Below are 23,481 nucleotides of genomic sequence, written 5' to 3' on the forward strand. Positions count from 1 at the left end.
TGATACTTCTCTGCTGGCTCAGCTCAGAAAAAAGTGACAGTTTCATCTCCTTCCCTGCAGCCCATACTGACACCTTCAAGGAAGGGAAGCTCCTGCTTAGCAATGAGCTTGAGAAACCTGCCCCCATTTCCAGGACCACTGCAAATTCACAACTCAAGCTACACAGCAAAGGCACAAGTAAAGCCCAAAGCATCCAAACCAGTGCACCGGGGCCACCACTACCTTGTGCATGTTGTGGCATCTCCTACCGGGGATGCAGCTACATCTCAGTGCAGCTCTACTCAGGAAGATAACCAGCCAGCAGCTTCCCCCGGGCATCCCTCCTCCATGCCTCTTGGCACTGCACCTAGGAGCTGGTGACAGACAAGAACTTTGGCTCTTTACTCCAGTTAGCCCCCTAAAAGCAATTTGGTTAGGAGAACAAGCAGGGCATCAGTGTGTACATTCAGGAAACTGAAAGGGTCTTAGTGAAACCTAAGGATGACAGCAGTTGTGTTACACCACCGGGCACCACTTTGCCTAGAGCGTTCTCCTTGCTGCTAGCACATGAAGCAAGAAGAACTTGGATCAACTTGCAGAGCAGGGAGCTGGGAACATCCATTTTATTGACCATCTTGACAAACTCCAAGTTAGGGGGAAGAAAAGAAATTCTTTTTTGCACTTTTGTTTGTGCAAAACCTTCCTAGAAAATACAGACTTCTCAGAATAGAAAATTACCACAGCCTTATGCTTAAGTAAACATGACTGGAACAGAGCCTTTGCATCACTTGGTACATGCACATGCACAAACACCAAAGGAAAAATACTCAGATAATGACAAAAATAAGGACAGCAGGCCTCAAAGAATACTTTTTAATTCAAAATTAGCAAAGCAGGTCACATTTTAGATGCAATGCCTGCAATATTTCACATCTTATTCTTGTTTCTTAAATAAATGAGAATTCTGGAAGAATGTAGAAACCATTAAAAAACTATTTCAGATGCAGAAAAGTTGAAGAGAGGAAAAACGTTTGGTCCAGATCTTTAGATAAAGAGGTCAACCCCAACCCTCATAAGATCTCCTCCTCACCCCCAACCCAGAATGGGAACCTGCTTTGCCAAGTTTGCCCAAAGCAAGCACATAGGAGCCAGAAAGAGACTGAGGTTGCTGGATGGGTTCTTCACTCCACCTTGCCCCTTTAGCAAGGCTCCCTGGACCATGCAGCAGGGGCCAAGAAGCTAAACTGCAAACAAGGCTGCAACTTCACCACACCGGTGGCACACACTGCTCAGAGACAGCACTTCTGGTGCTGTAAAGGAGACCACCACGCTGACAAGTGCCCATGCAGGAGCTGTCAGTGGGAAGAGGTGAGGTTGTTCGATGTGTATAAGGAAGAGAGGCCATAACAGCCAAGGCAGGAGGCTCTGCCTCTAGCAGAGCACTCATGAGTGGCTCCAGTCCACCATCTCCCTCAAACACTGCAGTCCCTTGGATGAGTTTCTCTTGTTATTGTGGCTCCCCTCCAGTCACAGGACAAGCCTCTCCAACAAAAAGAAAACAATCCCCTGCTGCCATCTCAGCTTGGAGTCCTTTGCTCACCTGGCAGTTGTTTTGCACACTGGAATGGCCATGGGACAGGAACCATACGCTCCCCCAGTGCCTGCTGAGGTGACCCTCTGAGGGCAGCAACCCCCAGCATACAGGCACCAGCTGCAGACACGGGAAGGGTCTGCATTGCGCCTCGAGCCCGCTCATCAGAGTCGATGACAAAACCTCCAGTTACCTCCCTCTTCACTGGCTCCCACTGAAGATGCAGAAGCCAGAGGGCTCTCACTGGCCTCAGCTGTCAGATGGTGCCTGCCCCAGCAGGTGCTACAGGAAAGGAGCAAACACCGTCCTCCCTTCCGGTCCTGCCTCAGTTACTCAGCATCCCTTCATGCTTGCCATGGGATCCAGCTCCTCTTTCCCCTGGGGCTGCTGGGCACGGAAGCAGGTTCATTCCCAATGGACATCAGTAGCCCGGCACCTTCAGCTGGCCAAGCGGCTCAGGACACCCCGCACCTCCCCTCAGGGCTCAGAACACTGGGATCTTGTCCCTGCGCACTGTGTCCAGGTCATCATCCAGGGTTAGCAGGACCTGAGGAGGAGGAAACCACAATGTGGTAATCAGCCCTCACTGCGTGACCTGTGGCTGGAGAGCACAACCAGCTCCTGATGCTATCTGTCACAGCAGGGCTCCACTTGGGCCACATCTCTACCACGTACAGGAGTTGCAACAGTGGCTCATATAGATGTGCCCAATTAACTTTATTTCTGTAACACCCTCCACCCTCCACCCTCCTGCCCCCAGCAAGTCACTCTGGCAGCAGAGTGACTGTGGTGCTACAAGGACCTGAGCAAGCAGCCCAGCCTGGGCCTGCCACGACCACCATGCAGACCCTGGTGTAAGCTGGTCCCTCATCACTGCCCCAAAACACTGGTCTTTCCCCCCATCCCAGGGGACACCTCTACCTTTGGCATCACATAGGCCACTAGGCCTGAAAAGGGACTAAGCAGAGGACCACAGGAGTCAACTACTGCAATTAAGTAAAGCCCAGGAGCGAGCTAAGCTCCACACCAGCAACCCCACTGCCTGGGGAGAAGGAAGTCCCCCTCCAAATGAGGGGCTGGGAGCACCTCACAAACTTGCAAGAGGGTTGCTCAGACCAGCAGTCCCTCATTTTTCCCACAAGGGCTGCATGACCCTCTTCCCTGGGCCTCCTGGCTTCGAATCCCTTCTGGGGCTGAAGAGGCCAAACCAGAAAGTCCAATCCCTGCTCCCAGCAATCACCGCAAAGGCGGTCTTGGGAGAGAGCAGAGAAGAGGAGCTGGGGCACTTTTGTGGGATCCTGGGGCTGCCTCATCTTGATGCAGAAGACAAAGAAGGACAAGAAGGAAGAGAGGGTCATGCCATATAGCAGAGTGAGGGGGGGCTTGGAGCAGGACTCACCAGAAAGGAGAAGAACAAGGCAGTCGCAGAGAGGAAGTGCCAGACATCATGGTCATCGAAGAAGCCCAGCAGGATGCACGGCCGGTTCTTTTCCCGAGACTCTGCTGGAGTCTCCTAGGAGAGAGAGGGTGAGGCCTCAATATCCTCTCACGCAAGGCTACATCAGGCCCTCTGAAGAATGCCTCATCTTAACCCTCCCTAGGGAGCCAGGATAAAGCACTGTACTAGCAGGACATGAGGTGAAGATAAAGCAGTAACTTGGTGCAGTACTTTGGACCTGGAGACCTAGGATCACAAGCCATGGCTAGGGAAAACCTTCTGGTCTTTGTATGAGGGATCCTGAACAGTGCAAGCTGCTCACCTCCCCCAGACACCCCTACAGCAAGTCCCTCGCTTCCAAAGACAAATACCGTATCTTGTTAGAAGGCATCCAGCCTGGATTTAAAAGCCTTTCCGATCACAGAGAGCCCTTGCATCTCTAGGCAAGTTATTCCCCAGCTAGCTTCCCTCCCCAGGGAGGAGCCTGCCATCCAGAGCTTGTCAGGATTTACCCAGTTTCACCTTTCAGATCCCCAGCTCTTCCCCTGTCCCCTAGCAAGTGCTTGGGACCAGTCACCACAGGATCACCTGGATCATATCATTTCTCCAGTGCTGCATGCATACAGTCATTTTTGGATCACCACAGATTCCCGTGCTCCCCTCCCAATTTGCTGAAGGAGCTGAAAGCTTTTAGTTCACTCCAAGTGGCCTAAGACTCTTTCCCAGAGGTCTTTTTTGGTTGGGGGTTTTGGGGGGGGGGGGTTTGTTTTTTTGTTGTGTGTGTGTGAAGAGGAACAATAGCGAGGCAACAAGTCAGGAGAGGAAAGATGGTGACACAGACAGGCAGGCCGACGGTGAAAAGTAAATGCGAGTTACCTCCCAGCTGCTGAGGTTCTGGAAGAAGAAGTAGAGGGCAGCCGCCCACATCACTGCCGTAGCCACGATGCAGAACAGGGGAATAGGCAGGAGCTTCTCCGAGCTGCGGAGCTGCAGAGAGGGATGCAGCCTCGCAGCAGACCCAGAGCCATGCACTGGGCCAGCAGAGATCATCTGGGAGCTGCCTGCACCCACAAAGGGCTGCAGGGGTAGGCAGAGCTCCTGGGCACTGCCTGCCCCACAGGGACACAGCCCAAACACCACTGAGACATGCCGTGCACACAGTGCCCCCTCCTCACACACTGGGCCAGCCTCAGCATCTCACACGGATCCAGCACAGTCTGTTTCACACCTCCCTGCCAGCAGCTCTAGGAAATCATGGGGGCCACAGCTCCAGTATCAGGTGTTTTTCCAAGTGCAGGACATGGAGCCTGGGCATAGCCCTGACATCTCTGCTCCCAGCACAAGTGTTGGACCCTCCATGGCAATTCTCAAGAGGAAAAGGGAAGCAGGGAATCCAGGAAAGGGGGCTCTGCCCAGCAGGGCTGGCTCTCTGCAGGGCCAGCATGGGTGTCCCTGCCTCAGCCTTCCTGAACTGGGCTTTGGAAAGCAACAGCTGTCTCAAAGCAGGGGCTGAGGAGCTGGTCTCACAGAGCCACACAGGAATTAACAGTTCCCTTGAGCCAAACACCACTATAAAAACCCTGGCAATAGCTGCTCTCCGGGACAGTTGTTCTCATGAGCCACTACAACATGGCACCAATGCTGTTTAAATCATACCCATGCAGCTCTGCAGGAACCTGCATGGCTCCTGTGCTGGCAGCCTCCAGCCCAACATTTGTACCTCATCCCACCCTAGAGTCCTCCACAGGCCCCTCCATGACACTGCAGGAACCTAGACCACAGCCAGGAACAGCAAGGCCCATCCCTTCCCCTTTGAGTAGCTGTGGAGACAGGCACCTTTACCTTCATGATGATGTAAAAAGCCAGATACAGCAACAGGTTACAGATGAAGATTCCCAGTATATAGGAGGCGAAGTCTCTGGGCCGATACACTAGTCCAAAGATAGCGCTGAGTGGGGAGAGGGAGGAATAGAGATGAAGCAGCCTCTTTCATAGCAGCAATAGGTAGGTCCCCAACCTGTCACTGCCTGCTGCCCTTCCCAGAGCACAGGGCACTGCAACACTGCCACAGCCTCCCAATTCCCTGGAGAAAACATGCTGTATGGCTTTGCTCTCTCTGCTGGGAAGCAAAGCAGAGCAGACTCAACCATGCTCAGCTCCCACAAGCAACATCAGACTGCAGAGGAAAGGGCAGGAGCTCTGGGTTGCTTCTACCTGTGGCCAAATGCATGTGCCTCTGTAGGGCTTGGCTGCAGATCTGGATGTTTAGCAGAAGGCATGTTCCTGAAAAGCAGTTTCAGTGAAAAGCAAGGGCTTGGGGCAATGACTTCAGGTCTCATCTAAGAGCTGGTCCTTTCAGCCACACTTACTGCTGAGCCAGACACCATGACCATCTGGCTAACAAGCATCTCTGTCAAGTCTCCTGCACCTGGGCTATGCTGGAGATCTCCCAGCTACATGGCAAGTGTGTGTGCAGCACGACACAACCCTGAGGTGCCAGGCTGGCTCTGAACGAGCTAGCTCAGATACATGAAGCCACAAGACAGCACCGTCCCATGGATCTGCCTACTGACTCTGCTCATTGGCTCCATCTCTTTGCCCTGCAAGCATGTTTTGGCACAAGCACAGAAGGGCTGTGGCAGATTCCACCGCATTTGCCCATCACCTCAGGCCACCTACGTGTCAGTACTGAGTCCTGTACAATGCTTGCATATGCATAAGACACATATACCCAACACTTACAAGGACCAGTTGACCAGGTTTCCAACAATGAGCAGCACCATCCTGTCCTGAGGAGAAAACACTGATGATTATATGAAAGCAGAAGGAATACAACAGCCATTTGCCTCGGAAATTCAAGATACCAGTGTCTGATGATTTGGAGTTTGGTTCCTGCGAATGCATATGCACGTGGCTTTCAAATCCACTCCATGGGAGCATTTATCAGATGGACATTGCTCTGACACTCACAGATTTGAAGAGAGAATTGCAAGAAGGAGACTAAGCATCTAAAGACAACAAGCCCAGCACTTAAGGCTCAGGCTCAGGCGGTTCACCTGTCTGTGAAACCTTTGACTAAGTTCCTGCTGGTTTCCAACTTAGCTTTTCCCCTCCTATTTTATAGGACAGTCACCACATAGAGGAAGGACAAGCTTGAAAGAGGAAGGAGTGGAAGATTTGGATAGCACTGTGCATATATCCACAAAGCAAGGAGTCCTTTTTCCACCAATCTCATCATTAGCTAAGGAAATACTGTAACTGTGGCAGGCAGAAGGGATATGTCTGTGGGAAATGTACATTTGTGCTTATAGCTGCTTTCATGACATAGCTATTTCAGGCCAACCAGTCTTATTTTATGCTTGAGTGCACCTAGTTTACTTGCAAAATTCAGTCTGGCACTTATTCAGGGATGAGCGAATTTAACAGATTAAGGAGATGGATGCTCACAGATACAAAGCTCACTTGGCTTCAAGCTCTAATTTGCGCTCTGTAGAGCTCTTTCCAAGTAGAAAGGAGTCAATGGGACATAAGGTAACAGCTGCTGTTTCTTACTTGTTTGCCACCTGCCCTGAGGTGCTGTAGGAATATCAGCAGCCATTGCTTTAGCCCCATAGCCATAACAAACAGTTGCTGCCCAAAGCCTTATGCCAGTCCCTTTGGACTGACATCCCCAGAGAGCAAGAGCAAAGGCAAATCCTACTACATTTGTAGCACCTTTGCTCTGATGTTTTATTCACTGAGCCTTGGAACAGGGGAGGCCTGGTCAGGGTAAACAGCTCCACTAGAGATCTACATCTACCCATATATTTTGGGAAAGAAGGGAAGTGAAGCATCACTTCAAACAGTCAAAACCCTTTCCTCTGCACATCACCTGATAAGTGAGTCAGTGGTGAGGGAGATGCCAAGATGAGAGGAAAGCCTACCATGTACATTGGTCGACTGCACTGCTGGATACAGTCCGTGTATAGCACCATCGCTGCCCGGCGAAATATTCCCAAGTCTGCCAGAGAAAGAGAATAAAAAGACAATGCAGCCATCAAAGTGAGCTCCAAAGGGTCAAATGGGAAAATCATGGGCACCTGCTGGCTGGCAGAGGACCCAGCCTGCAGAGGAGCAGGGCAGTGCACAGGTTCATTTCTGGCCCTTGGGAAGCAGTTTCTGCTGAGCAGTAGGGCAGCCACCACTTTTGGGATACAGACAACGTTCAGCCAGGATGACAAGTTAAAAAGCCATTAATACTGGCATGGCCCAGGATTCAAATAGGCTGTCTGTATGTACAAACAGGTTGGCTCTGCAGCCACTTCTCTGAAGGAGAAGCACGTGCAGCAAGGGGAAAAATGCCTTCTGTGGAACAAGCTGTCTTAGAAGGGGAACATGGCAGACACTCGTCCCTCAGAGTCATCAGAGGGTCCCGGAGAAACAGCATGCATTCAAGATACTCCTGCCCTCAAAAGTCACTGCAGAGGCTTCACTGGAGAGCCATCAGTGGCAGGGAGGATGGGCAGACATGCATATGCATGCACCCACACACCCTTCTTCAGACACAAACATGGAGCTAAAAAGGCTCGTAGTACTGGAGAGCTCTGATCTTGGCACTAGATCCTCCTCCTCCTGTGAAGGAAGAAGGACAAGCCATATTACTGGCAAACTGACTTCACTCCTCAAGAGCCAGGCCCCGAGGGTGTGCAGAGCTTCCTCCCCCCCCACATCCATGCAGCCCTGACTGCCACATCGCTGCTCAGTCACTTCCCCAGAGAAGAATGGGAGCTGCTGCCAGTTACCTGAGTCAGGGGCATCTGAGGCAGATGGGAGCAGAAGAGGAAGGAGAAACACGTTTGTAAGCAGAGCACAAGAGCCAGGTTCTCCAGCAGACCCCCCTCACCTCATGATGGGGTTTATGTAGCTTGCTCCCGTGAGCACAACGCAAGGGAGAGCTGTAGCTAAAATAGGGCAGGTTCCTTGGGAGGGAGCCCAGCTCTTCCAGCTCCACAGGGCCACCTGGTCCTGCTGACTCCTACAGATCTGCAGAGCAGCAGCATGAGGACTTTGGAGGCCAGAAAGAGCCTCAGATGAGTGAGAGGACAGGCTAACTCAGAACACAAGCACAGGCCATGGGACTGGGCTCACATAGGCACCAAATGCTGCAGAGATCACTTGTGCAGGTGAGAAGAGAAGATGCCTGGACACCCCAGAGCAACACGGTTCAACCACAGCACTTACCAATCTTGAAGCGGCCCATGTAGTAGATCTGAGTGCTGAGAGCCAGGGAGGCCAGAACATGTATCATTGAGAAAATGACCCAAAACCACATGTCATTTTTCCCAAATACCTGAAAGCAAGAAAATATTAAGAGCAAATTGAACCCTGCTATCTGTCGGCCAGTCCTTCCCCCCCTCCCCCCATCACCGTGCGGTGTCAGAAATCCTCACTGAACATAGAGATAAACCCTCAAATCCTCCAACCTGAAAATAGATCTATAAATCTAGACAAAGTCCAGAAAAGCAATAGGAGCTCAGCAGTTCTGGAGAAGAGACCATTCTTTCTAAATACCCCTTCAGAGAGGGCTGGCAATTTGGAAGGACTGCAGCTGGCTCAGGGAACAGAAATGCAGGGACTCCCAGGCCCAAGAAATCTCTCCCTGCTCCTGGGCAGCAGCTTTCAGGCCTGGAGCTGGATTTTACAAACAGGCAGTCAGGGAATCAGCTGTTACTTTAACTAGTGCATTATAGCAGACTGAAATCACTTCCAGTACAACCGAAATCAAACGATCTCCAAGATACAGGAATTCTTCGGAGGTACAAAGGTGAGAATACCCCACTGTTTCAGCAGATCTTTCACTTAATTCAGGTACAGAAAGTGTCAGACAGATATGACCTGTATGTGGCAGATTCTGAAGAGCCAGTCATGCTACATAGCAACTGAACAAATGGTTATCTTTATCCAAAAAGGACAAAGCTGCTGTGCAGGCAGTTGCTCCTATCATACACTTCTTAGTTTATTTAAGGACTGGAAGTTGCCTACAAATCTAGGTTAATGCTATATAAAACCTTAATGTTTCAGTCATACATTGAGGGGGCAAGAAACTAAGGGCTGTTGTCAGGCTGTTAGCACACACTTCTTTCCCCTGGGGCACATGCCTGAATGTTTCCTTTCATATGATCACACAGCTTACAAAAAGGCAGAAAAGCTGCCTCTGCATGAGTGGAGCTAGGAAGACATGCAGCTTATAACCTCGCTCCACTCTTCAAAGCATCTGGCAAGATAACATACAGCATCCCGTAATAAAATCTCTGTGTGTTGTATCTTGGTGGGCAGCTCTGCTACAGTTATCAAGAGATTCTTGGAAAATCCCAAGTTCATCAGCGGCTCCTGCATGCATTATCCCACAGAGCCCATCTCCTGCCCAAAATACCTTCACAGAATTGATTCATAACTTGTATTATGCTGGGTAGTGAGGGGCTAACAGTCCTGCTGGGACACAGCTGCTAGTTCAAAGCATGAATTCAATGGATTTTGCCTGGTTACTGCTGAATGAAACCCCAAGCCTCCAGAGGAGAGAGCAGAGACCTCCAAGGTCAAGCACAGGTTGGTGGTTTGGGCAAGCCAGCTCAGCACCTGCACTGCTCAGAGCAAGCAGGCAAAGCCCCACACCAGCCTGGCCCGTCAGTGACTGCTGGCACACAAGCGTGATCCTCTTGCGATTCCAGCTGCCGGGTCCCTCTGCACCACTGCCCTTCGACAGCTAGATACTTCTGAAACTTGCCTGGGAGCCCCCAGACCATTATACTAGCCGCGCATCTCTCCAAAGATAGCAAAGCCAACTGCAGGAGCTGTGCCCAGCAACACAGTTTCCCAAGGCAGGGGAAGAGACACGAGCAGTTTGGCAGAGGATACTTCTCTTTGAAGCTCAAGCCAGCTCATCCCCCACTCCAAGGAGGGCCTCCCCATGGGAAGCCAGCTGTGTGTTTGTACATGGACACCTTAATGCATGAACCTCCCCTCTTGGGAAGGGTAGAATGGGGTGGGGAAGGCCTGAAAAAGAGCATGCCTAGAGAAAACTGCTCTGCTCTTCTCTCCGTGAGCCCAGGGAAAGAGAAGAGGAAAAAAACAAGCTCACTGGGAATTCAAATGCTAGCAGCTGCTTCACACACTCTTATTCAACTCAGCTGCTCTCCCCAACCATTTTTCCATTTGAGCCATGTTTCCAGCAGCACCATCTCCTTCCCAGAGAGGGAAGTCAATAAGAGGGAGTCGTACCACTCCAAGGACTGCCAGACAGATGACCACAGCAAACGAGGCATAGGCGGAGTAGGCACTGGCGTTGATGTCTGGGTGGCGGGTCTGGTAGAGCTTGAGCATGCACAGTCCTGCGATCATGTACATGAAGGAGGTGTCTGTGGAGGAAGCACAACAGAGACAGTGAAGATACGTACTGCCAGCAGACTGAAGCTGTTCCAAACAGCATATAAAGGAGAAACGTGGCAGCAGGGCCAAACCCAAAGCTGGCAGACATGAAGCCCTGATGCTACATGACATTGGACAGCATCTTCTGCTTTGCCATCATGCAGTGAATCTACCATGCTCTGGGACAACAAAGAATGGGGCCCTTAAGATAAGTGCCCAACATAGGGCAGCACAGCAACAGGCAGGGAAGGCAGAGGGGCCCCAAGAGAAAGAGTTTCCACTGCAGTGGAGACAGAGCACTCTAGGCTCTAGCACTAAGCCTTTCCAACTGTGTGTTTTAGGTCTTCAGACTCTAAGCAGCAAAAGTGAGGGAAGACCCTGCCAGTAGCACACTACTGGGGTCTCCAGGGCCCTGGAAAGGAGGCCGAAGTGCAGTAGCCCCCAATTTCTAAAGTCATATACCTCCTGAATGGGCCCTGAAATAGGCAGACTCCAGGGAAGTTTTGCATGGGTAGAAGGACAGGAAATACCAGCAACTCAGCAGGAGGCAGAGCACAGCAAATCCTGCCTCCTAATCAAAAGGAGAAAGGCAACTCAGCTTACCAAACTGGAAATTGGAGTAATTTGGGCAGACGTGGTAACAGGCACTGAGCACCCCTTCCATCATCAGAGCAATGCCCATAGCATAAAAGAGACCAAAATGCTTTGGGATTCCATAGTCCTGGAAGAGAGTAGAGCTGCACAATCCAGTATCCCTCACTATGCCAATCACAAGCAAGTTTCCATTCTCCTTTCCTTCTTCTCCGCTACCCCCACACATGCTCTCCATCCACCCACACAGCACAGTATGCTGCGTGCAGCTGTAGGCTCTGCATTTAGCCACCCTGCACAGCCAACTGAATTCACAGGGAACAAATCCAACCTAACCACACAGAAACTTCTGGTCTGGAGAACTCTGTGTTCTGGTACTGACATCTTGAGACCAAAATCTCACTGCCCTGCCCATTGTGTGGTGCTACATCCTGCACAAAACAGAGCACTGCAGATCCAGAATAGTGGCCTTGTTATTGTGGGCAATTTGGGTTTAAGGGCACCTGAGGAGCAGAGCCCATCAGCCCAGGTGAGAAGACATCTCCACCTCAGACCTCATCTGAAAGTACTTAAACAGCAGACTGTGAAAACTGGTCTAGGGCCTTTACTTGCTATCAAGCCAGAAAGAACAGGGCTCTCTCCAGAAGCCACCATCACCACTGCTGACAGGGCTGCAGTCTCTCACAGGACATACCAAAAAACCTGCAGAGGCTCTAGCTATAGCAGGCTTTCATTCAGAGCCCCAGGACACCCAAATTGCTGTTTTATTGTAGACTGCTGTAAGCCCTCTTGCTAAGGAGGTGCCAAAAAAGGAACTGTGGACTGTACAAGACAAGAGAAAGAAAAAAAAGAAAACACACACAAATCCCACCATGAACAAAAGCATCTTGGGACACTTATGCTGTCCAGAAGAGATCACAGCAACACCACATTCCCTGGGAGCAAAAGAGCAGGATATCAGCTCCCAGACTGTGCTTTGCACAAGCTGCATTACAAACCTAGGTCTAGCTCTTTGTCTGCAGGAGCCTTCTCCTACCCTCTCCAGGAAGCAGATGCTTCTCCTGAGGAAGAGCCAAGGAAACAAAGCAGGTATCCAGATATGCTTTCAGCCAGCTCACCTGTCCCAATTCCTTCCCCAGCAGTCACTGGAGAAAAAGCCACAGCCCCAGGAATCATTCCTGTGCAAATCTCTGTATTTGCAGGCCAAAACAAGGTCACCACAGCAGCATGGACATACTGGAAACAAAGTGCTGGGGTGTACAAGACCACAAGCACCCCACCTCCACCTTCTTGCAGGCAAGGAAAAGGAGGAGGACTCAATCCTCTATTAAGGAAGGCAAATGGAAACCCACTGTGTAGCTCGCTTTATTTAGCTTCCAAATTCTCCCTATCCTTCCTTCCTCCACTAGGTCCCATGCAACCATGTCCCCTACCAGGGTATAGATGTCTTTCATCTCCATGGCCCGACGGTGGAGGATGTCTCTGCGCAACACAATCAGGAGGAAGAGAAAGCCCAGCAGCATGTGGCCCACATTGCTGAGGATGTTGTTGAAGGCACTGCAGGAAACGAGAAGGTTTAAGACAAGGATATCATAGCACCTGGAGGCTGAAACCCAGGCCACAAACTGTGTGTCTGCTCTGCTTCCCTCACTATCCTGCACCTTGGCAGCTGCCCAACACCTGCTAGTTTTACATGCTGCATGACAATTTTAGATTGAGTAGTTCACCTGACTCAGTGGATTTAAACGCTTTCCTTGCAAGATTCCTAACTCTAGGCTCTCTGCATTCCCACGTTAGATCAGAGAAGTGCTGCACTGAAAGGACTGAGCTAAACTTCTTTGCAGAGCTGCTGCTCCTTGGATGCATGTGAAAGTGTTCAGAAGAGCCGAGGAGCACTTCATTGCATCCCAGTAGATTTGCTGGGGGAACCCAGGTACCACATGTTCCTGGTACTTGTGCCTCACTGCAACAGAAAACCATAGCTGAACCAAGCAGAAAGCTCAGGGAGACTCTGCTGTGAGCCCTAAACCCTCTGTGGTCTTATCAGCATGGATACTATAAACCTGGCAAGGACAAAATCTTGACCTGGGCACAGCCCAAACATTCAGGACAAGACAGTATCACAGTGGCCACAGTGCTCACTCACCTCAGCACTCCAAGGGGATGAGCGCACAAGAAGTTGTAGTAGCAGATGTCCTGATTGCCTGTCACATTCACTACCTGGGGAGAAAGGAGGCAGGAGACCTGACGTTAGCACTTCCTCCCTGTTCTGAGGGGTTTGCTTTGTGAATCAGCATGCACACAAGGTGTAAATGCCATACTGTGTATATGGTACTCATGAGTTGCAGCTCCGTAACACTACACTCTGTAAATGGCTTTTTACAACCCAGTCTAGCTCAGAGACCACAGCCCTGAAAAGCGGCAAAACCTCTGACAGCAGCCCAGAGGTGCTTTGGACAGGATTGGGGTGAGCCGCTATCAGCCAAGCCTTTGACTGGTCTGAATTCCAGCTGGTCTTTTTTTTTTTTTTTTTTTTTTTTTTTTCCTCTTTGCATAGTTTAAGTGCTTGGGGCAGAGCAGGGACTGGGTGCCAACACTTTAGAAGAAAGTTGCTGTGTAAAGGTCCACTGTGCCTCAAAGATGCATTTTAGAGACTAGGACACAGCCTAACTCAAGCACCAGCACAGAGTAGTAGCAGGATTTACAAGTGAAGCTTTTATGGGGGCAAGAGGTTGATACGGGCCACAGACCTGAAAGCAGACCTCAAAGGAAACATATTGTGTGTTCTCACTCCTACTTCCCCCCAGCCCCACTAATAGAACAAGGGGTGAAACACAGGTCTGCTTATGGACCTCTGAATAGCAGCAGGATGGCAAGGGGGAAAGCAGGGTGGGGGGGAATCATTCATATCACAACAAATATGGTAGACAAGTGAAAATAAGTACAGTTTAGAAATAACAAGTTATTCCTCCTGCCTCTAAAGTGAAACAGGCCCCAAATGAGACATCAGAGGGGTAGGAAGACAGTTGAACTCCCCACTTTCCAGATAGAAATAGCGGAACAACTGCAAGGTCAGCGTGCCAGGCCAGCAGCAGTGCTCAGCACCTGGTGCAGAGGGAGCAGCTAAAGTAAATTGCTCCTCAGACATCAAGTGGGATTCCTGGGTGACCCCATTTCACTGCAACTGTCCTTGCACCATGCAGCCGCAGAGCAGGTTTAAAGGCAAGACCACCCAGGCCCAGGGGACAGCCATGCAGAGGCCAACGCACCGTCTGGTAGGTGATGACGAGCTGGATTACCGGCAGGGCGTAAAACACTGCAATAGTGATGATGTTCCTGCAGGGAGGAGGCAGCAGCAGCAGTTACACACACCGGCACAACCACCACACACCCAGCACAGAGCCCCACAGCGCTCATGGAGCTGGCACGTACACCCCAGTGCCTAAGGGCACAGATCCTTCTCTCCCAGCAAACCTGCCAGTCAGAGCTTTATGCCAGCTCAGTTACGATCTTCTGAAGCAGAAGAGCAAACACGCTAATGCTGTCCAACAGAGGCAAATGCTAAGAGTACAAGAAAAGCCAGCATGTGGATCACATGCTTATGTGTTTAAATGCCAATTCCACCTTCCCCAGTACGTTCTAGTGCACTGCCTGTTACTGTACTTTAGAGCCGTTACACAAACCAGTATCCATCTACAGACATGTGTGCACTGGTCCACAAATATCCTCACTTTAAGTATGTGAGATCTGCAGCTAATGGTTGGAACAAGGTCAGAGTGCATAACAGGGTGGCTCAAAGAATATCCTCAAGCCTAAAGCGTGGTTCAAAAGATGAGCACGTGGACACAGATGGAGAGTTCACAACCAAGAACTGGGTAGTGAACTGGGGCTTTACCAGGTCATCTTCTCCTTACCAGAAATAAATTTTGTATTTTTTGCTGACAATCCTTCGGTCCTTCCTGGACAAGTCTGACAAATAGAGGAACACCTAAAACATTAGTGGGATGGGAAAGAGGGAAGGAAGAAGAAAAAACCTAATGAGGAAGACAAGCCAGTAGGAAATCTTCATGCAGTTAGTCAATGTGCAATTTGGACAGTTTTTACACAGTGATGTAAAAAATGCTCATTGTGTCCCTTGATTCTATGGGGAACAAGTTTTACAGAGTCCTCTAATAAGCTCCAGGACTGGCTCCGATCTCTTACCCACAATGAGCAGTGTGGAGTAATGGAAAAAGGCAGTTTCTGAGATATGCTAGTTTAAAATCACAAAACTTGTGTCAGTCATTTGATTCCTGCACATCAACTGGAGCACACTATTCCTGCTAGTTAACTATCTACCATTGCACATTATTTTCCCCTCGTGCTGTCCCATCACCTTGAGGTTTCTGGGACACTCTGGGCTTTCTTCCTCTTTCTTGATAGTTCCCAACACACTTCTGGTTTTCCACATTAAATCACTCATTTTAGTAGTGCACTTAGCACATCAGGAAGACTTCCTAGACTGTGGAAGAACACTAAAAATACATTCATCTTTGTTACATGAAATCCATCAAAGAAGGAAGCAGAAACTTAAAAAAACCCTGGCAAGTGACTCTACTGCTGGTCCTGGTCCAGCTGTGTCCATGGCCCAGCATCATGGCCACAGCTGCAACGGTAGCTGTACCTTAGTGCGGATGACGTTCTTATCACTTTCGATTTCCGGCATGGTGTCGAAGTCGCTCTCCTCCTCAACAGAGCTGTCAGTATCAGAACCAGCTTGTGGCCCTCGCTCAGGGGAAGACAACTGCCGTCCACCACTGGAGCTCGACTCATCTGGAGCAGAGCAGGGAGAAGGAACTGGTCAAAGTAAAGACTAAATCCCTCTATGGACAGCAACAAGGAAACAGCCCAGATACCAGCAGCTTTCTACTGGGAAAAAGTGGACAAGGTCATTTCAGGGAACAAACTTGTCCTATGATCACAGCCCTTCCCAAAAGCCCCAAATGCCAGTTAAGAGAACTTTCAAAGATGCTGTCTTCTTGCCCTATCCATCCCGCCCCCACCCCCAGTATTCTCTTTGTCCCTGCTTTTACTCTACTGCTTTTTATCTCTGTAACATTTTCTACTCTTCATTAGCCTGGACTCTGAAATCTGGAAGTACAAAACATGCCAGAAAGCCCTAGTGAAAACAGCAGGCAGTACGAGAGTCAGAAACAGGCCATCCTACAGTTTTTGTATAATCTTTGTGTATAAGCTTTTCTAAAAATGTAAAACAAAGACAAAAAGAAAGTTGAACTTTCAAAGCAGGCAGACCATTAGCTTTGCTCCCATTGCATGCACAGTATTGTTCACCTGCAGGTCATTGGGACTGCCTGTACTCTCCCTATTGGCTTGCTGAGTTCCCTGCCAGCCTGCTGTCCAGACCATTTGAGCAGAACATTTAAGTCTCATCTCCCAGGTGCTTTTAAAAGCATACTCTTGAAAAAAGCCTGGAGCCCTCAACTCTGCTCCAGGACCTAATTCCTTCCTCCTGAATTTTCCCAGAGCTCATGAAACCTCAGTTCTGAATTCCTCCACCAGGTGTTCAGAGGTTCTACACCTTCACAGTCCAACAACTGGGAGACATCTGAGGTGTCAGGATATCTTTACAGCAGAGAGAGCAAATGCATCCTGAGCAGGGACTAAAAGTTACACAGAGCTACTGCCCTCTCATATTTGAGCAACTGCCTTACGCTAGCTACCCTGACCTGCACCACATCAACCTGCACCTGGGTCCCCATTCTGCCAAATCCAAGGGTTATGCCCAAGAAGTCCCCAGCATTGAGCTGTTCAGCACCTGTCCTTCCACAGGAGCAACAACACTTGCAGGGAGACTAAGAAATACTCTGGCAAACGAAGGAATTTCCCATCTCAGAACAGTGGCATTCTGGGGAGTTTTGTTTCCTCTGCTGCCCAGGGCACAGTTTATCTGTTGACAGTGTGATATTATCGCTCACCTAATGAGACCCCCAGACAGAAAAAACCTTCGTCTCTGTCCTGCCTTGTGGCACACAATCCTTTAGTCTGCTGGGGAAGCACATGCTTTGGTCTAGAGACAGGCATGACGAGCTAATAACAGACTCCTGGAAGCTTGGTTGGAAGGGACATTTGGCAATCTAGTTCAACCTCCTGCTGGAAGCAGGACTGTTATTGGATGACTGTGCCTTTGTTTAGCTGAGACTTGGACATCCCCAAGGACAGAGACTCTCTGGGCACCTCTTTTTGGTGCAGAATTTTTTCCTAATGTGCAACCTGAATCTTCCAAGCTACAGCTCCTTTTTGAGTAGTTGTAACCTGCTGTTAGACTAGCTTGTATCTTCAGTCCCTTCAGGCCTTAAAGCACTAAATCTGGGTCTGATCCTGCCCCAGACAGAGCCCCCACTTCTACGCCCCCAGATGTGGAAGATACTGTACCGATAGCACCATAGCTGCTTCCCTCAGGAGTACTGGCTGTGATAGGGTGCGAAGATGTCATAATCCCAGATCCTGCAATGGAAACAGGCCTGTAAGAGCCAGTTAGTCTCATGTCAGTGAGGAACAGATCGAGGTGAATGCAAACAGCTTGAAGAGCAGGAGAGGCTTGGGAGAGGCAGCATTTCCCTAAGCAGATGGCACCCTACCTCCCCCTAGAGCATACCGCAAAGCAAGTGTTTCCCTCCTGCACAGTATGAAGCAAAACCATGCCCTTCAGCATCCCCACGCAGGCTGCCACTTTGCCTCCTAAATGCACAAGCCTCTCTGCAGCACCCAGCGGAGATCACCCTACAGGGCTGCAAGACGTGGCAAATTCTAGGATGAGCCTCATGATATTCGGAGCACTTGTATGAATTTCTAATTCTTCTCCTCCCTCACCCTTCAAGCGAGGATCTAGTCACCTGTCGCTACCTCCCTCAAGTCATCCCTAGAAAAGTCACAGGCAGGTTGTCAAACACCCAACTCCCCAAAAGGGAGAGAGCAAGACCAGCAGGAGCAACACCATGTCTTCCAGTGGTGGCAAATAGCAAGACAAGCCCAGGTGCTCATAAAGCTTCGCCCTTGTCACAACCTCATGCTGCCAGTCTGCAGCAGAAGGGCACACAGCAGGCTGAATATACACAACCTGACAGAGGTCCTACTAGCCAGTCAGTACTTTAAGCCACTCGGCCTTATTGCAGCCTGACAATTCCCCCCCATCTTTCCAAGCTCCTCTTCTGGCTTCCCAGCACCTGACCCATCCCAAAGCAATGGGCATAGACAGATTGTGCTATGTATGCTGTATGGGGCAGACCCACACAGCAAGGACAATTGATGCTTTAAGTCCAGCTCACTCTCCCCTCTGACACATTCACTGTGCTTTTTGAGCTGTGGGCTGGGACGTGGTGTCCTCTTCCTGCTTCAGCTTTCTTTACCCTCCCACTCCAGCTGTCTGACAGGGCAACAAACAGCTCAGAGGAACGTTTGAAGTGGATAACACAGCATGGATCGAACACCCAAGGGAAGGCTCTCCCCTGCAAGAGACCCCTTCAGCCCTGAGCCAGGACTAGCAGCGCTGTGCTTGCAGGTTGCTGCAGGAACAAGCCATTTGGTAGGTACCAGCCTGCATTTCAGCTCTGATCCACCTTCTGCTCATCATCTGCCATGCAATGTTCCCTCTCTCATGGTAGAGTTTTTCCTGCTGCTTTAAAGTCATTTGGAAATCGTGATCACCGGGAAGAGGGCGAGAAGCTTTTCCTCACGTTCACAGCACTGAGGCACACTCTCAAGTGACGTCTTCTTTCTCTCCCGAGCAATCAAGCAGTCGCCACAAAGGAGAGATTTAAATCTGGACAAAGCAAACATGCCAGGGAGATGAAGTGTTCTGCACTGGCTCTAACAGCCACCTCGGACTCCAACTCACCCACTAATTTCAGTCCCACTTCCCAGTGCGTGGGTGAGTCAGCAAAGTAAACGCTTGACTATGCAGTACACTAGGTGTGGTTCCTCCAGCTGTTCTCTCCTTTGGATAATTATGATGTGGAATGGGAGGTATCCCCCATGGAAGGAAGGGGAAGAAAAATTACACAGGACAGGGTGCTCCTGGGTGACAGGAGCAATAGGGCACACAGGACTCTAAGCATATTTGGAGATCAGAGGCAGAAACAGATTCCTAGGCACCTCTGTCCACTCTTTTTTGGCAGGGCAGGGGAAAGAAAAGGGGAGTAAAGGGGAAGATGAGAGCCAGAGTTGCTTTAGAGAAAGAGAAATCCCAGTGGGTGGGAAGAAGAGAAAGAACTGAGAAAGCCAATGTGCACTGGGTGATCTGGAGGACAGGGAAGATGCAAGTTACCACTTTTTAGGCATCAGACTCACCCTCCAGAGGCACAACAGAGAAAGAAACAGCATATGGGTAGGACATGGTTCCTCCAAAGAGGAAAGAACAGGGCTGTGACAGATAGCCAGGCAGTGCTAGGCATGTGAAGGTGAACTGAAGTACAAGGGAGAAGACAAGTCACAAAAGGCCCAGGTGCCTATTTGGGAGGAAACCCACAGCAGGTGAAGGAATCGCATTTCTCTATCCTTTTGTTCGGATGTTGTCTTGCAACCCTCCCTCCCTGGGAATCCAGCCTCCCACCTTCCAGATCTGGGCTCAGCACAGCATCTCCACCCTGCGGCTTCTCTGGATACTTCAAGTACCAGGATTTAACTTCCACCTATTGCCAGGGCAGTCTGGAAAGCAGCTTCTCAGCTATCTGCAGCACTTGCATCCTCCAGCTACAGCACCAGGAGTGCTTCCCCTGGGATTCTGGTCTCAGGGCCAGCCCCACCACCCTGCTGAGACCATGCCCCTTGGGTTTACACAGTGACCCCTTGGCATCAGCTTGGGATCTTCCAGGTTCTTGGCCCAATCCCTTCAGCTTCCCCAAACTCCACAATGTACAGGCCCTTCCCATTTCCACTGCTGTCTCCAGGGGCCAAAGTCCTGCTTTTGTCTCACAGCCAGATCCACCTCTGACAACTCAGTACTAGAGTACTTCTAAACACACTTCAGAATTTCCTGCTTGGTTGGTTGTGAAGAAAGCCCTTTCAAACACACATGGGACTTGCACAGCACACAGCAATGCACATATGGATCTCTGTCTGCCTTAAAAAGCCACTCTGAGAAGCCAAATGCCCCCAGTCACTTGACAGAAGTACTAACCCAGACAGTGCCAGATTAGATTGAAGTTCCAGTGCTGATGCTTTAAGCTGAGTTCAGTTATGTTAGCATCCTTATCTAGTGATAAGTAGCAGGCAGGGGAGATTGAAGAAGCTGGGATGACAAAAAAAAAAAAAAAAAAAAAAAAAAACAGAAAACTTTCAAGCTCTTTTTGCTGCCAAAATGCAACTTTCTCTTTACCCCCAGGAGAGGAGTACAAATGACAATGCTTCTTATCGTCAGACCAATGCTTTGAACTATTTTCAGACGCTAAATATTTAAACAAAATAAAAACAGTCAGCCTCCCACACTTCCCCAGGAAGCAGAAACCCCAAGTGCCCCCCATCCACATGCCAAAATTTCCATCTTTCACTGGTAACTTTTCAGATGCAATTATGTTTTTGTAACACAAAGCTGTAGAACATTGAAACGTGGGTGCAGCATAAAGTAAATGGAATCAAATACCAAAGTAAATAAGATAAATAGCACTACTTTACTGTATTAGTCATTCATTCACTTTGTTCTCTGAAACTTACCATTAAAGACAAATTCAATTTAAGAAAACAAAAAAATACAACCAAAACCAAAGAGAGACTCCATACTTAAACTAGGCAGGGGAAATCAAAGCATAAAAGGCTGAAAGAAATTTGAAGTTCCTTGTTTAGAAAGGAACAGATCTGCCAGCAGGAACATCAGTCTGTAATCAAGTCTTGCCAAGGCCTGCCCTTCCTCCACCCCCCCCCCCCCACACACACACACAAAAGCCAGCTCTTTGAAGAAGGGGTCAGGACCAGGTTTGGGGAAGCCTGCTCCAAACACCATCTCGTAAGGGGGCAGAGAGGAAGCTCTAGCATCTTTCACCAGTGCCAGAGACCATGTGGTACATGTACAAGAAAGGATGAAGGGTTGAAGGGACAGAAGGTACTTGACAGATGGCCTGTCCTTTGCTCGGCCTGGGAGCCATGCTGTTCACTTAAAGCTGTCACACAATAAAAATAAAAATCAAAAAAAAAAAAAAAATCCCAACCTTACCATCATCAGGACTGTATCTGCCAGCTGAAGCTTTCCTCCGAACCCTGAAAAGGAATAGACAGCACTCATGAGATACCAAACAAACCCTACCGCTTGCCAGCCATGACAGGAACATCTAGGATACCAACAGACCAACACGGTGCAAGTCTTAAAACAAAAAATAAATGAACAAGAAAAAAATTCTGTTGCAACTTGGCATGGCTAAGACACGATTGCTTGCTGTCCACCTCTCCAACTGCCAAAGCAGCAGAAGCAGAGGTTTTTTTCCTCAATTATCTATCAGGGACAGGACAACTAGTGACATGACCCATTCAAAGTTGCTCAGCATGCTGGGAAATACTCTCAAACTGCTTTCCCAAACCTGACTCCCCCACTCTAGGAACTGCACACATGAGAATCCATGGAAGGGACAGAAGGGGCTAGAGCTGTGTGTCAGTGTAATACCCAAGAAGTCTATACTGCCTCCTTCAAAGCAGGTGCCAAGCTGGGAAGAGTAAGAAAAAAAAAGTTGCACACCCACAACAGACAGGAAAAGAAAGGGAAGGCCAGGGAAGACTGTAGAGGGAAACTCCTACTTCCTGAGCCTCCGCACTTTCAGACAAAGGATCCACTTTAACCAGAGTCGCTGCCTATACAGTCAGCAATGACTAATCCCCAAAAACTCCACCTTCCCCACCACGTTTTGGGCACTGGCTTGCTGTGCCACTGAGGCTCATTGCTTGCTAGCTGTTAGCTGCCCCATGGAGACAACTCTTACCTTCCAATTAGGCTGCTTTCCCTCCCCTGCCCCTCCAGTCCTGCTCTCTCTGAGCAGGGTGAGGCATTTCAGAGGATTAAGAGAAACAAATGTTGGATCGTTGGATCGCTGTCCTTTTAAAAACTCTTGACTCACCTGATGTAGTGAACAAAAGCAACAATCACTGAGCCCAGGTAAAAGGAGAGGAAGCTCAGGAAGCTGAAGAACATGGCCTGCACATAAACAGACTCTGGAGAAAGAAGGCAACAGTTAGTTCATGGGGAAGGGACAGGCTCTCAAAGCCACCATTCCCATCCTGCTCCTTGCAGCACCATCTGGTGACAAACCCCTGTCCCAGACAACCTGCCAGCCCCATCCACTTTATTCACCAGGAGTTACCAGAACATGTTGCAAGATCTCTCACCATCTCTTTGCCCCCAGCACTGGCTAATGTGCCAGTGATGCCACTCCATGCCACACAGCACCTCCTGGAAGGCATCAGGGCTGCAATAGTTTCAGTTCCTCTGCTGCTGCTTTCTGCACCATCCCTTCATGGGGTTGACTCCCCAGCCATACCCTCCTGCACAGAAGCGCCAAGTTCCCCCCAAACGCTGCACTGCTCAGCAAAGAGGCACTAACTTTTAATAGAGGGCACAATTGTCACTTGAAGGTTCTTTGTTCGTTGGAGGTTCCAGGTACGGTTGCCATTTCCTGTCAGATGCAAAGTGTACAGCAAATGTAAAAAACAAACATTAGTGCTCTCTGGTCGTGTCCTCAGTTCTCTCAACCTGCATTTGCAAAAACATCTGGGTCTGGCTTTTTACTTTACTTTTTACTGTAGCTTTGCTCTAAACCTTTCCCAAACTTGCCAATATATAGCTTTTTCCATGTTGCTCTTGCTCTATCCACAACATATTTTTCAGGCTAGAAACATCCTGGTTGAATCTTCTACATATTGCTCAAGTTTGGGTGTCTGAATGCAAAGTACATCCTTTTCATCCAGTCCCCAGAAGGGCAGTTTCTCCCACTGCAGATATTAGGGCACCACCTTTGTCCTTTTCCCTTGGCCAAAACTCAGCTTCCCATCCTGCTTGTATGAGATGCCACACTACCCGCTTATGTTTCAACACCGCTTAATACACTCTGCCAGTACAGCTCTGCAGACTGCAACAGGACAAGGGAAATACACCCAGAAGGTGATACAAATTAGTGCGGGATGGAAGCCCAGTAAATCTGTTGGTTGCAATCTCATTTCTCCTACAGGGTGGAAGCCACTGGCTTTGAGGATATGGATGTCCCTAATCTGAAGTGAGCTCTGGTGTGCCATGGGGACAGCTGCATCCCCACTCCAGTTTCAGTCATCACAGGAGTAGCGGAGCCTTTGCTCTGGCCACTGCCCAGGAGGTAGACATACATGCTTTCTGGCTTGGGAAGGCACTGGAATCAGTCTCTTGTAAAATTATGCTAACAAATTTCCCCCTCCTCCAAGTCTGGAGCGTGCTTAGATCCCAAGATAACAGTGGGAGAAAGTGCTCTCT

General features: G+C 49.5%; 1 protein-coding gene across 4 annotated transcripts in view; it reads right to left on the reverse strand.

The window, feature by feature from the left end:
• Positions 1-838: 838 nt before the first annotated feature.
• Positions 839-23,481, reverse strand: part of SIDT1 (SID1 transmembrane family member 1) — a 47,286-nt gene continuing 24,643 nt past the window's right edge. The window contains exons 8-26 of one of the 4 annotated variants that reach the window (XM_064519620.1): positions 22,583-22,654; positions 22,100-22,193; positions 21,208-21,251; positions 17,436-17,507; positions 15,667-15,815; positions 14,918-14,991; positions 14,273-14,339; positions 13,150-13,223; positions 12,437-12,560; positions 11,016-11,133; positions 10,266-10,402; positions 8,229-8,337; positions 7,790-7,804; positions 6,932-7,008; positions 5,751-5,797; positions 4,851-4,956; positions 3,885-4,085; positions 2,970-3,083; positions 839-2,117 (exon numbers count right to left, since the gene is read on the reverse strand). In XM_064519620.1, the coding sequence (XP_064375690.1) occupies positions 2,055-2,117; positions 2,970-3,083; positions 3,885-4,085; positions 4,851-4,956; positions 5,751-5,797; positions 6,932-7,008; positions 7,790-7,804; positions 8,229-8,337; positions 10,266-10,402; positions 11,016-11,133; positions 12,437-12,560; positions 13,150-13,223; positions 14,273-14,339; positions 14,918-14,991; positions 15,667-15,815; positions 17,436-17,507; positions 21,208-21,251; positions 22,100-22,193; positions 22,583-22,654 (1,757 nt within the window). In that variant the 3' untranslated portion in view covers positions 839-2,054. The remainder of the gene's footprint in view (positions 2,118-2,969; positions 3,084-3,884; positions 4,086-4,850; positions 4,957-5,750; positions 5,798-6,931; positions 7,009-7,789; positions 7,805-8,228; positions 8,338-10,265; positions 10,403-11,015; positions 11,134-12,436; positions 12,561-13,149; positions 13,224-14,272; positions 14,340-14,917; positions 14,992-15,666; positions 15,816-17,435; positions 17,508-21,207; positions 21,252-22,099; positions 22,194-22,582; positions 22,655-23,481) is intronic. The other 3 variants (XM_026103475.2, XM_064519625.1, XM_026103477.2) reach the window with 3 other exon arrangements.

The sequence above is a fragment of the Dromaius novaehollandiae genome, chromosome 1 (assembly GCF_036370855.1).
Source record: "Dromaius novaehollandiae isolate bDroNov1 chromosome 1, bDroNov1.hap1, whole genome shotgun sequence".
Lineage (NCBI taxonomy): Eukaryota > Metazoa > Chordata > Aves > Casuariiformes > Dromaiidae > Dromaius > Dromaius novaehollandiae.